At 33.2% G+C, this 14,974-nt stretch overlaps 1 protein-coding gene across 1 annotated transcript; it reads left to right on the top strand.

The window, feature by feature from the left end:
- The first annotated feature begins 307 nt into the window (after nucleotides 1-307).
- Nucleotides 308-12,094, top strand: LOC139528684 (matrix metalloproteinase-19-like). The gene is made up of 11 exons (XM_071324802.1): nucleotides 308-907; nucleotides 3,076-3,164; nucleotides 4,394-4,560; nucleotides 5,181-5,256; nucleotides 7,611-7,756; nucleotides 8,301-8,543; nucleotides 8,989-9,135; nucleotides 9,440-9,610; nucleotides 10,048-10,181; nucleotides 10,874-11,028; nucleotides 11,885-12,094. Exons 1-11 carry the CDS (start codon nucleotides 788-790, stop codon nucleotides 11,970-11,972), a joined length of 1,536 nt encoding a protein of 511 aa, XP_071180903.1. The 5' UTR covers nucleotides 308-787; the 3' UTR covers nucleotides 11,973-12,094.
- The last annotated feature ends 2,880 nt before the right edge of the window (nucleotides 12,095-14,974 follow it).

Genomic DNA, 14,974 nt, shown 5'->3' with positions numbered 1-14,974 from the left:
TCTCTTTTTACTTTCTCTCCTCTTTTTTTTTACCTATGAAAGCTAGTATTATATTCTATAAACTGTTTGCTTTGTATGCATGTCCATTATATTATACTATTATTGTAACTTTATATTGTATTATGGAGAAGACCTCATAAGTATGATTTACTTGTGTCTAATCCATTTTGCTTTAATTCAGCAAAAAAAAAAAAAATGTTTAAACTAAACCTACCCTCCCCCTTCTGTTTATATGACTAACTGCTTCAGCTGATGCATTACGCAGTTCAAAATAGTATAAATCATTTAATCCGAACGCTAAGTAACTACAGCTCGTTTGGCCGGAGTTTGTAAGGAATTATCCATATAAGGGTGTTTGTTATAGTGTGTCATGTTCTAATTAAATTGGTTACGAAATGAAACAAAGTTTACTTATCCCCTAAAGAAGGTAGCTCAGTACATTTCTATGTCTTTGTCAGTCCCTTTGTGTTTCACATGAAGGTAGAATAACCCCACGAACCAACCCGTGACCAACCCCCGATTAAAATGATTATTGTTCTGAGCTGTTGCTGTTTAATTTTTTTCAGAATTATTTATTGTTTCTATTAGAATTTCAATCGAAACTTTTTCTTAGATCGTAATATCCCTTTGTGAACCTCACAAAAGTCAGTTATTCATCATTAAGTGGACAGTCCTTCTGCACGGAAGTGCGTGAAGTGTAGCTATCCTCTCTATCCCCGCTACATATATATATACCCTCTTTATTCTAGTCGTTATCATAGGGAAATTGAAACCAAAGGGCTAAGACATGTTAAAACTTTTAATTTGCATTTTATTTTTTGATGGATTATTTTCATATAAAGTTCACCGAGGAATACATATACGAGCTGCTGGAGACCTTAGTAATGACCAGTTACTGGAAATAGATGTAAGTCCCTTAATACATTATTGAAATCGATTTACCCAACTAGACGATCTGCATTCTGTGAGTTCTCTCACAAAGTCTACTGAAACTGTCATCACAACTGCAACGTATATCTCTAACAAACTGTTCTCAGCACTACAACGTGTATCTGTAAAAACTGTTCTCAGCACTACAATGTGTATCTCTATAACAAACTGTTCTCAGCACTACAACGTGTATCTCTAACAAACTGTTCTCAGCACTACAACGTGTATCTCTAGATAACAAACTGTTCTCAGCACTACAACGTGTATCTCTAACAAACTGTTCTCAGCACTACAACGTGTACCTTTAACAAGCTGTTCTTATCACTACCAAGTGTATCTCTAACAAACTGTTCTCAGCACTACAATTTGTATCCTTAATAAGCTTTTCTCAGTACTACAAAAATTAACGTATATCTAACAATCTTTTCTCAGCACTACAAAAATTAACGTATATCTAACAATCTTTTCTCAGCACTACAATGTGTATCTCTAACAAACTGTTCTCATCACTACAACGTATATATCTAACAAACTGGTCTTAGCACTACAATGTGTATCTCTAAGAAACTCGGTTCTCAGCACTACAACGTGTATCTCTAAAAAAAATACTTTATCAGCACTATAACGTGTATATATATAACAAACTGTTCTCAGCACTATAACGTGTATCTCTACCAAACTGTTCTCAGCACTACAAAGTGTATCTCTAACTAACTGTTCTCAGCACTACAACGTGTATCTCTAACAAACTGTTCTCATTACTACAACGTGTACGTGTATATCTATAACAAACTGTTCTCAGCACTACAACGTACACGTGTATCTCTTTAACAAACTATTCTCAGCACTACAACGTGTATCTCTAACAAACTGTTCTCAGCACTACAACGTGTATCTCTACAACAAACTGTTCTCAGCACTACAACGTGTATCTCTATGACAAACTGTTCTCATCACTACAACGTGTATCTCTAACAAACTGTTCTCAGCACTACAACGTGTATCTCTACAACAAACTGTTCTCAGCACTACAACGTGTATCTCTACAACAAACTGTTCTCAGCACTACAACGTGTATCTCTATAACAAACTGTTCTCAGCACTACAACGTGTATCTCTACAACAAACTGTTCTCAGCACTACAATGTGTATCTCTATAACAAACTGTTCTCAGCACTACAACGTGTATCTCTACAACAAACTGTTCTCAGCACTATAATGTGTATCTCTATAACAAACTGTTCTCAGCACTACAACGAGTATCTCTATAACAAATTGTTCTCAGCACTACAACGTGTTTCTCTAACTGTTTTATTTACATGACAGGTGATTTATACATGAAAGGTGACGCTAACCACTTGTTAATTCACAATTTTTCTCCTTTTAGAGTTGATGTGATCCTCTCAGTTTTTGTTTGCTACCTTGTTTTGTCGAATACTGAGATTTGTGATCCTCTCAGTTTTTGTTTGCTACATTGCTTTGTGTTCATGTGATCCTCTCAGTTTTTGTTTGGTACTTTGCTTTGTCGAATACTGAGATTTGAATATCGTTAAACTATTGCAATTGCTACTAAACTCTTTAAACCATAACGACACAATTTCTAAACAAAGCTCAACTGTACAATAGTTTTAGAACAAGAATGTGTCCCCAGTACACGGATGCCCCATCTGCACTATCATTTTATATGTTCAGAAGATCTCTAATTTGGCATTGAAATTAGAAAAATCGTAGCATAGGGAACATGTGTACTAAGTTTCAAGTTGATCGGACGTCAACTTCTTCAAAAGCTACCTCGACCAAAATCTTTAACCTGAAGCGGGACAAACGGACAAACGGAATAACAGACGAACGAAAGAACGAACGGACGCACAGACCAGAAAACATAATGCCCATAAATGGGGCATAAAAATGATTACAATTGTTAAAATGATTTTGCTTATTGCTATACTTGATTCTCTAACTTTTCTCAATTATATAACGACACATGTTTCTGACCAATAAGCTAACGCTGTTTTTAACTATAATTACAGAGCTTTCTCACAAAACCGGCGCGTTTGAGGATTTAAAATATCTTTACGATACACAATCTTCTTTGAAAGTCCCCTGTACTGTTATTTTGGTAAATAATGATTTGTCCTTTTTCAGCTCTACTTGCGGAGGTATGGCTACTTAGATGACCACATGCCTGGGACGAGAAATTTAGCTTCAGCGGAGAATAGAAAATATGCATTACAGTAAGTGAACTTGCTATCTTTATTATTAAGATGTTACTAGAGTGGTGGCCAGCTGGAAATCTAATATCAAAATCAACAAAAACAAAAACAAGAACAAAACAAAAAAAAACGAAACATGAGACTTGCCACAAAACGCTTTTATAGCTTGCTATGCGATATTGGGTTTTCTAATTTTTGAACGGTGACCTAAAGTTCATTACTTCAACATGTACGTTATTTGATGTCTGATGAAAAGTTGCCTCATCGGCAATCGTACCACATCTTCTTATTCCACATTTATGATATAAAGGAAAAACATTTCTGAGAGGTTATGACTGGTAATGGTGTCGTTAAAGTGTTCCTTAGTAATATTGTTTGATATGACTGATATAATAGGAAGTGACTGCCAGATAAGAAAAAGAATTTAACTGTCATTTTACAAATGATAGTAGAATTTGACCTTCATGTTACACATATAAATATGATTTGACTGTTAAAAACAAATAAAACAGAATTATCTTGCCAGAAACGCATATTATAAAGTTACATAGTTCCCATTCCCTTTTAACTGTGTTGTTTTCATGACTTTTAGTTCTAAGAATGAAAAAAAGAATATTTAACATCAATGTTCATGTTTCAATTAAGTGAATATTTAAATATCAAACACATACGTTATTTTTTAAGATTTTTTTTTTCAATTTATTCTATCTTTTTGAAAATCTAATTGAAAAATGGAAAACAAGGATGATATACAATTAATAAAATACTTGTAAAGCGGAAAGTAAAATTACTCATGTTTACTAAAACAAATAGAGAAAGATAAGAAAAGAATAAGTTTAGAAACAGGAAAAAAAACATAGATCGGAAATGGATTAGATCGGAAATGGATTGGAAACTTAATAAAAACACTTGACCTTCAATGTCCATTTGTTAACGTTTTACCTATTTTACATTTGATAAAAACAATACTTCTATATAAAAAAAAATGAAAGAGGAGTTATTGTAACAATCTTGTTTTTAAATGTTAGAATTCCCAAGTATCAAACACTTTCTCGAACGAGTATAAAAGTTTATATATTTGACAGTCGGGAAACACTATAGATGACGATGGCTATTAATTTAGTACTTCGAAAAGTGAGCAAGTTAGCAAAAAAGTCAAAACACTTATATTAATAAACCGCTTGTACAAGTTAATAACGCCTAATTGATTAATAAAGAACTATTTATTCTAAAGAGACTTTTTATTTTAGATTTTTCCAGAATTACAACAAGATTCCTATTACCGGTGTATATGATGCCGCTACAGCTGAACTGTTTGCTAAAGCAAGATGTGGATGTCCTGATGTCATGCCACAGAAAAACGAAGCAGCATTTTCTAAGAAAAAAAATCCTCCAACTCCTGTGCAGTTTAACTTAGGTTTGTTTATTATATTTTTAACTATTGTTTCTTTCATTTAATTTAGGATTTGACGATCTGTTTTTATTTCATATCTTTAATTTGTTACCCTTTCTTGTGATCAGAATCAGGAATGGCTATCTAATAGTATAGGTATTCATTCTACAATATTTTGAAAACCTAGTTCCAGTGTAAAAGAAAAAAGAAACCTAAATGCTATGGTTTGAATAAACCCTTACATTACCAATTAGAATTAATTGTTTGGGAACTCCCTTTCCTCAAAATAATCCAGTCGAAGACGTATACACTTTGCTGGGTTGCGTTAAATATCGTAGCAGCTACATAGTGCTACGTAGATTTTTGTCTTCAGAACGAGTAACTATCCTAGCTGCTATCAATATCTATGTAGCAGCTAGACTAGCTACACGTTCAATAGTCATAAATCTTCGTAACTCTATGTAGCCGCTACGGTATCGAACACAACCCGGGGTGAAGTTTATTAAATAAACATATTTTTTTCATCTATGATACTAGTATGTGCAGCTAAAAAATCTGAGTATGTACAGTTTGACGTGTGTCATTTATCATTTACATTTCGCCCTGTCATAAACGGATATATATATATATTTATTTATGCTTAGGAACAAAATGGAACAAGAACCGAGTTACATGGCGACTTAATTCATTCAGTGGAAAAATATCCCAAAATCAAGTTAGGTAAGTAATAATTTTTTTATGGTTAAACATATTACATTGTTAGTTTCATGTTGTTCAAATGGAAAACAAAATATTACTTACATAGAAATCTAGCATTAGAAAGTGGTTACATTTGTCTAGTAACCAGTACTACAGTACTTGTATGCACATAAATCATCCTTGCATATGTCTCCCTATAGTTCAAAGCTCTAATTCCTTGATGGGATATAGCTACTACTTTATTTTGGATTTTTTTTTAAAACGTTTTATCAGTTTTTAACATTTGTTTTAGGTTTTGGAATTTAAATATTTTGGGTTTGTGTGTCACTGAAATTATATTAATTGTCGAAATGCTCGTCACTGACAGTGATATCGGTACCATTATTGATACTTTTTCTCGTCATTCTTAGGCAAAAATGGGAAAAAAATTCTCATACAGAATTATTAACAGATAGGTCCATCTCCCCCCAAAAAATCCACTACCAAAAGACTTCGTTTACATCAATTCTCTACAACATTGTAACTTATGGCCATATATAAGTACGATCTGAACCATAATAAAGTCTTTTTACCAGCTCATAGAGCTAATGTTATTGATATTTTCCCTCATTATTTTTCGGCAGAAATGAAAAAAAGATTCTCACACAGGATTAATAGCAGAAACCTTCTCCAAACTCGTCATATTCTATACACTATAGATAATTTACCTGATCTGTAAAAATAACATCTCCATGCCTTATATATCATGTACTGTAGTACGCCGCTAGACTAAAACTGACGAGAAAAGGTAACACACGGCCAGCGAAAGCTCTTTTTTTGAGAGCCCAGGTGGTCGTGTGGTCTGACGGCTGCAGTGTAGGCGATTTGGTGTTACGATATCAAAGTAGCATGGGTTCGAATCCCGGCGAGGGAAGAACCAAAAATTTGCGAAAGCAAATTTACAGATCTAACATTGTTAGGTTCAGTGATGTTTAGACGAGTTGTATATATACATGTTACCTTTCCACGTCAGTTTTAATCTAGCGTCGTACTACAGTACATGATATATAAGGCATGAAGATGTTATTTTTACAGATAAGCTAAATTATCTATAGTAAAGGATCCTACAAATTAATGTAAGATACAGTCACAGAAAATTATTATATTTATAAGTACGTCTAAGCCAGTGACATCTCTACAACAGATTTATCCATCGGATCACCAGCAGTGATGGTGATACATGTCTGTGTACATTATGTATATACAACTCGTCTAAACATCAACCCAACAATGTTAGATCTGTAAATTTGCTTTCGCAAATTTTTTGTTCTTCCCTCGACGGAATATGAACCCATGCTACTGAGATATCGTGACACCAAATCGTCTTCACTGTAGCCGTCCCGCTGGATATATAAATCAGGAGCTTGTAATTCAGTGGCTATGACACATATTTGTACATCTTCTGTAAATACACGAAGACGTTAGTTTTCTCGTTTAAATAGTTTTACATTTAATTTTTCGGGGTATTTTCTGACCGACTGTGTGGTATGGGCTTTTTTAAGGGCCGAACGATGACATATATAGATATAGGAAGATGTGGTGTGAGTGCCAATGAGACAACTCTCTATCCAAATAACAATTTAAAAAATTAAACCATTATAGGTCAATGTACGGCCTTCAACACGGAGCCTTAGCTCACACCGAACAACAAGCTATAAAGGGCCCCAAAATTACTAGTGTAAAACCATTCAAACGGGAAAAACCAACGGTCTAATCTATATAAAAAAACGAGAAACGAGAAACACGTATAAATTACATAAACAAACGACAACTACTGTACATCAGATTCCTGACTTAGGACAGATGCAAACATTTGCAGCGGAATAAAACGTTTAATGGTACCAAACCTTCTCCCTTTTTCTGAAACAATAGCATAACATCACAACATAGAAAAACACACGATAAAATATCAATCAAAAAACGTAAATTCATACACTATGAACGAATAAAGTTGATCTGTGATATAGTATATCACTATGATGGTTGTTAATTTCTGTGTCATTATTGAGAGTTTTTCATTGGCAATCATAATGTTTAATGGTTTGACGGTCATTTTTTGCAAATACCTTCTTTTAATATATTAATCGCTTAGCTCGTTTTCCATTACAAACCAAAAGAATTTATTCAAAAAAAAAATATTTTTAGCTTCCGGTAAATCAGCTGACAACTCACATTTAACAATGCATCTTACGAGCTATGCCGAGAATAGTTTAATTTGTTATATTGTATTTTTTTCGTTCCAAAAGACACTCTGTAAAATTAAAAATTAAATTTAGTGTGACCCATTTAAGGTAGAAGTCCGTTGCAGTCGAATAATGATTCTATCTTCTTTTCAGAGTTGAAACAAGAAGAGCCTTTGACTTGTGGAGTAAAAATGCCGACCTTCAGTTTGTAGAGCTACAGTCTGGAGACGCAGACATAGATATCGATTTTGGAAGACGAGAACACGGCGACGGAGCGGGAAATGCATTTGACGGGCCTGGTATGAAGCATTGTTCTCTCTCTCACACATACACACCACAGAGTACACATCCCGTCGAGAAACATAAATTGTGTCAACATCAAATTCTAACACTGTCAATAAAAAAAATAATCAGTATTTGAAACTAGTATAGATCTTTTAGCTTATTGTTAAACACATATGCATGTATATTTTAAAGCGTTGTTTCATTGGAAATCCTATCTCAACTTGTAAATTATTCTTGTTTAAAAGCGATCTGTATTTTCATCATGATACATGACTTGTATCTATATATTGAATTATAGATATATACGTCACTGTTGAGTCTTTATGGGACAAAACCCGCTTCTTGTACACAAAGTATATTTTATGCGTTTTTAACCATATGCATGTATTTACATAATTATAGATCGCATCGCCCTCTCTTCATTTATGATGATAGCTTGATAATAATTGGTGCTATTCCAAACCTGTATCTATGATGGTTTGATGGTTTAATTTATTATGTGTTCCCTATCAAATGCTTACTCTAACTAATTTTTAATCTTAAATATTAATTTTGCAGGACGTGTGCTTGCTCATGCTTTCTTCCCTCCATTTGGAGATACCCACTTTGATGAAGATGAAGGATGGGTGGTTAACAGAACAGGGGTAGATTACTTTACTGTAGCAGCACACGAATTTGGACATGCCCTCGGATTAGGTCATTCTGAGATCAGACAGGCGCTAATGGCACCCTTTTACACTGGCTACAATCCAAACTTCGAACTTAATTCTGACGACATTGCTGGAATACAGGCCTTGTATGGTAATTATACAACTTTCACAGTTAAACATCCTCTGATTTACGGTAAACTTCTGTTACCTTTATTTGAGATCATTTGAATAGAAGTTTTAATTTTCACAATTCGTCTTTAAAAGATGAACTTTTTTTTTAAATCTAGAAATTTTAAGCATTACTCAAGATATTCATGATACTAAAATACTATGAGAAAGTATATAAAGAGCAACAAAGATATGGAAATTACAAAAAAAACATTTAACGAATGAAACATAGTCTTGTTCAAGATCTTTGACTATATGTAATACATGATTTTATATATTGAACCAAGTTAAAATTGTTTTTCTCCTGTTACTTTTGTCAGTTTTTTCTCATGTTTGTTTGTTTAATTGTTTGTCTATTTGTAATTATATGTTATTGATTGTTTTATTCTGTCTGATGAAAATTAAACTATTTTTGTCATTGTTTCAAGGTGCACCAAGGAATCGGCCACAACCAAGACCGACTACTCCTAGAACCACAATGCCACCAGTGGTAGTAACAGAACCCCCACCCCCAAGGCCACCACCAACTAACAGACCAAATATTTGTGATATCCCCTATAACGCTGCTGTAAGAGGTAAATTTCGCCATAAAATTAATCCAGAAATTTGTATTTTTTTTTTCTTATTCAATGGGAATCCTGAATATTTGAATTTTCGCTGATCAATTACTAAAACAGTTTGTCTCCAATATTTTAGTATTTTACTTTAAATTTAGTTTTATCTATTTTATTTAAACAACAACAATTATGAAAATAAGAATGACAATGAAAATGATTTATTATTGACTATATTTTCTATTTTCATTTACTTAGTATGCAGTTAAATTGCATGACCACAACTACATTATCATACCTTTTAAAATTGCTCTTTTTTATATAGATTTTAATGGAGATTTATTAGTTTTCATGGGAAGAGCCTACATGCTGAGAATTAATCCAAATCGAGGTTTAGTGGCTACAATGACACAACGGACAGTGCTTCAAAGGTCTCCAATCCGTCCAGATGCAGCCACCGAAGTATATAGTGGCAGTAGAATTGTGATGATGAAAGGTAGCGTAGCCTTCAGAAAGTTTTGACGTAAAGCATAAACACAATAGGAATGTGTCAAGAGTACATGCCCAATTTGCACTATCAATTCTATGTTAAAAGGACCGTGAAATTGGGGTAAAAATTTAATTCGGCATTTGAATTAAACAAATCAAGTTTCAAGTTGATTGGACTTCCAACTTCATGAAAAACTACCTTGACCAAAAAAGTTAACCTGAACTGAGACAGACGGACGGACGAACGGACACACAGACCAGAAAAAAAATAATGCCCCTCTTCGAGTCTATCGTAGGTGGGGCATAAGAAAGTTTGCACACATTTATTTCAAAATAACAATTACTTTAGACACAAAACACAAATTTCACAAAAACATTTGACTAATTCCAGCTGTATCTATTACGATTTAAAATACATTTATAACTTTTTTGTTTTGTTTGTAGGACGGTTATTATACCAATTTAGTCGAAGTGGAAGAAGACTATCAAGGAGATGGATATATGGTGGAGGATCGACGATGCCCGAGCAAGCTAGGGCAGCTTTATCTTTTAGTTCAAACGACATTTCTGTGTTTGGAGTAAGTAGCGCTTTAGATTATTTTGTTATACTGCTTTGTATCACATATTAATTATATATGGCTTGAACTTCACGTACAATTTTATAAAAGTCTTTAATTGCTGGACTTTTGCAAAACTAGAACAAAAAGACCAGATGAATTTTTTTTTATCTATATGATCATGATGCAAATTAAAATTATTAGAATCGAATTAAAAATAGGAAGACACATATCACACCAATCTACGAAATATTTAGATAAGTTTGTTTTTGAACTGTTGTATCCCCAGCCAATTGAGTTACTAATATCGGTTTTGTCCTCTTTTATAGTAATATAATCATACGTTTGGCTAAGTACATCCTTTGTCAACAAGAAGTGGTAAATGTGCAGTCATTTATGGGTGTACCGTGACAAAAATGAATATTTGACAGTTTTTGATAGAATTAACTCACGCTTGACAAGAACGTGAATAGGTGAGACATCTGGCCTGACAAACATGATAAATGTCATCATGGACTAGGGAAATTGTAAACCAATCAAAGAGTTTTATAGTGTATCGAACACGCATGTGAGTAACAAGTATAGCATTTCATTACACCTACTGATGATGTCATCATGTCGTATAGATGATCTCGCATTTAAGAGTAATGGATCTTCGCTGCGACAAAAAATATTGAACATTCGATTTAAAGTTAATATCTTTATTATTATAGGCTAGTCAAGTATGGAAACTGAATCCTAACACTGGGAGAGTTATTTCCGGAAGTCATCGATACATTGGGAATGAGTTTCCTGGAGTACCTAATAGGATTGACGCTGCTGTTATTCGAGATGAAAGCACTATTTTGTTCTTTAAAGGAAGATCAACGTAAGCTATTTTAACTTTGTGCTTTTTAGTTTACACAGTCTTTCTTTTGATTTTTAACTTTAGAATATTGAATCGGAATTTGATGTTTTGTTTTGTTTATGTTGGTGCTGGTTAATTATTTAAACACTTTTTGGTGATAATTATTGAATTTTCATGTCTTACATTTGACATGATAAAGTAAAGCAGGGGCGGATCCAGCCATTTTAAAGGGGGTTCCTAACTTAGGATGAAAAGGGGCAACCACATGTCCCTATTCAAATGCATTGATCGTCCAAAATTGTGGGGGTCCAACCCCCGGACCCCCCTGGATCCACCACTGTAAAGTATGCTCCAATCTTCAAATGAACTGTACGAACCTCATTGATTTATAACCAACTTCCCTGGTGGACAGGGTAAGTGCCATTACAAAAATATCAAAGGTGCATTCATTTCAATCTGTATTAGATAAGTATTTATTAGGTATGTAACCTCATCTATGGCACAACTGTTTGCATACATGAATAATTGAATAATATTGAAGTGGGTATTTTGTCCGTTGTTTGTTATATGTGTCACAATTGTTGTCTCTTTATGTTTTTGTTGTTGTTTGTCTATGTTTTCATGTATTTCAGCGATTATCGTTTTGTACTTGATTTTATGCTGAATGAATTTAGTTAGTTAACACTAGTTGCATCGTAAACTGTTACTAGACTATAGCTTATAGAAACTAAAAGTATAAATTAGAATATCAGAGAAGCTCTCAGTAGATATCTGAACAGTAGCAACATTAAACTATACTTTGAATTTACTTTTGTTTGATCTAATATAAATAGAAACATCAGTTTAATATTTGCGAACTTTTTTATTTATTTTTCAGGATGCACGTGTTTGATAGATCACAAAATCGAGTTGTACGTACTGTAGACAAAGGGAATGAACTCATGGATAGCACTTGTAATGTTTAATCATCAGGCTTCGTGTGAGAATACATACTAGACAATCCTCATATGCATAAAAACAATTAATTTTGACTTTGCTATTTCACATATCATCATTTAGATGTCTGGATATTAAAAACATTTTATTATACGAGTTTTGTTTTAATTTTAATCGAGGACAACTTATACTTTCATTGTATTTTGAGTCTCTTTCCATTTTCGTTATTTAAATGTCATTGCCTGGGTTTTATTCATTTAGATAACCAATTAACCACTTCGACTTGGAGTTTACGCATTTCGGTTGTTAGTTGCTTACAGCTAACAAGATGGCGTCTCTGCTTTGCGTCTATTTCAGTCGAATACAGAGTCTGAATCACAAAAACCTAAAAATTTAACAACAGGCTTGGCACCATTCATTGAAGATTTCTGGTATTGGTCACTATTCAGATGATCTATAATGTTACTTCTGGCTAATTGAAAGCCTTCATTGACATATGAAAGACACTAAAGGGGCGAAATATACCAAATGGCCAAACAAACTCATAGATCGAATATAAACAGACAACGGTATGACTAAAAAGAAAGAGACAATCAGACAAATAATAGAACAAAAGACACAACATAGAAAACTAAAGGCTAAGCAACACGAACCCAACCAAAAACTAGGGTGCTCCGGAAGATTAAGCAGATCTTGCTCGACAACCGTCGTGTTGCTTATGTAATTACAAATACGGTAAATAGTCTAATTCGGTAGGTATTTGTAGCCATGGCGTTGTCAGTTTATTTTCAATCTATGAGTTTGACTGTCCATCTGGTATCTTTTGTCCCTCTTTTGTAGACTTTATACTTTCTTCGCACAAACATCATATCTGTCTAGTATTAAAAATAACTTGGAACCCCAAATATACTCCTACAGTATGTGTTCTACAAAGAGAATGCCTAATTATCGTAGGTCCTTTTTATGTTCTTTTAGAATTGCATCCACAGATGAAAACTGTAACTAGATCTTCTTTTACAGTTTGCCTAACCCAAATTACATAAGAATCCGATACAGCAAGATGCTCGATTTGAAAGAAAAAAACAGACTTGCATGTTAATGAGGATATTGACGACATCAATGATGATATAAATGAAACATACAATAAAGAAAATGATACTAATAATGTTCATATATTCGAATATTCACGAAAACTAATTTCCCAACACCTACTGGATTCCAGTTGTTGTAGATCGCGTGTTTCGCATATATTACTTCCACCAAATATGAAGCAACGTGGAAGGCCAAAAGGTTTGACCCATCGGTCTTCCAAAATCAAAGAGCTGAAAGCTCTGAAGAAAAATGACGCCACTGTCTCTAATATTGGGATAGTTTTTATGCAAGTCTTGATTTTCACATACCGTAATAAGTTTAACAATGCAACATGTCTCGTAAGCATATAATTGATATTCGTATGTGTGTGTGTGTGTGAAGTGAAGGTGACAACTGGCTGTTTTTTAAGACAAATGAATAGGTCAAGACTACCTGAATTGTACAAATAAATACCGTAGAAAGGCTTGTATATTTCTCACTGGTACATAGTCTGAATCCGGGTCCGTTCGCGCCCACTCATGTTCGCCCCTTTCACTTTCACACCCTACATGTTCGCACCCAATCTTAATTGGTTTTGTGTTTAATAACTCTGTAAGCAAGTGTTTTCTTATAAGTATAATTGTTGTCATTGTCTCAAAATAAAGTGAGACAGCATTTTTTTTTGTGTTGAATAAATCTTAATCATGTTTTAGATAGCGTATTGTTAAAAATTATAATAATCCTTTCTAAATTAAGTGGTATTTTGTCAACGTTTTATTTTGTGTTGAATAAATCTTAATCATGTTTTAGATAGCGTATTGTTAAAAATTATAATAATCCTTTCTAAATTAAGTGGTATTTTGTCAACGTTTTATTTTGTGTTGAATAACTCTTAATCATGTTTTGTTAGTGTATTGCTATAACTTTGTTTCATTGACTTCTTTCAAAATGAAGTGAGATTCTGACTTACGTTTTTTTCTGTGTGTTGAATAGATTTTATCATGTTTTGGTTATAATAGTGTATTGCTATATTTTGGTTCCTATATTTCATTTTCGCCGAGAAGGCACGTATTTAATTTAATCATTATAAATGCTTAATATGTGTTATGTTTTATCATACTCTGCTGTACTGTTATATGGGTATACCTACTTATATGATTTTTTGTCTAATTGTTTAAATGTAAATATATTTCACTGATGTAATTGAATATTTGTAATATTTATATTCTATAAGCTGTATTGCTTACGAATAAAAGATTATTATTGTTTCGTTGTTTCAGATCAAAGGGACCAAGCTGTTAAAAACAATTATCTTTTGTGTTTTTCCTTAAAAATCTTCAATGTTTTACTCATACCAAGCTATAAATACATTCAGTATTTACACCAAAGCAATTTAAAACAACAATCATGATTTTCCAATTATTCAACTTGAATTTGAATTAAAATTGGGCGCGAATGAGTAGAGTGCAAACGGACCTTGGGTGCGAATGTGCGAGGTGCGAACGTGTAGGGTGCGAAAGTGTATTGGGCGCGAACAGACCTGATACCACATAGTCTGAACCCCCTTCTCCCACAAAATATTAAGTAAATAATCTTTTTGTTACTGTTATCAAAGGTCTAATGAAACTCAGGTAATTTCAAACATTTGTCAAAGAATTCTAGTCAAACCGGCACCTGATTAAATTGGCACCTGGACAAATCAGCACCTGGTTAAATCGACACCTCATTTAGTCTATTCGTCACCCATGTTAAATATAAATTTTAACAGTATTTTAAGCAAAAAGAGTAAAAAATAAGTAAGGGGTTGTCAGAATTTTTTTCAGTATTTAAGCAAAAAGAGTTAAATGCTAACTTTCACATTTTTGGGTGTTCATGTACATTTTGTATATATTTATTTTTCTCAACTTAATGACTTTTTTGGTGTATTTTTAATGATATATATATGAGTAGTCAAAATAAT

The sequence above is a fragment of the Mytilus edulis genome, chromosome 6 (assembly GCF_963676685.1).
Source record: "Mytilus edulis chromosome 6, xbMytEdul2.2, whole genome shotgun sequence".
NCBI classification, from domain to species: domain Eukaryota; kingdom Metazoa; phylum Mollusca; class Bivalvia; order Mytilida; family Mytilidae; genus Mytilus; species Mytilus edulis.
Note: the sequence above shows the minus strand (reverse complement) of the source record. Positions and strands in the feature narration are given on the sequence as shown.

What these genes read in the sequence shown, in the direction of transcription:
- LOC139528684 (XM_071324802.1), top strand. Translation starts at nt 788, where the DNA reads ATGTTAAAACTTTTAATTTGCATTTTATTTTTTGATGGATTATTTTCA. An exon ending in TCCTGTGCAGTTTAACTTAG is followed by an intron (nt 4,561 to 5,180) that starts GTTTGTTTATTA and finishes ATTTATGCTTAG; the next exon opens with GAACAAAATGGAACAAGAAC. An exon ending in TGGAATACAGGCCTTGTATG is followed by an intron (nt 8,544 to 8,988) that starts GTAATTATACAA and finishes CATTGTTTCAAG; the next exon opens with GTGCACCAAGGAATCGGCCA.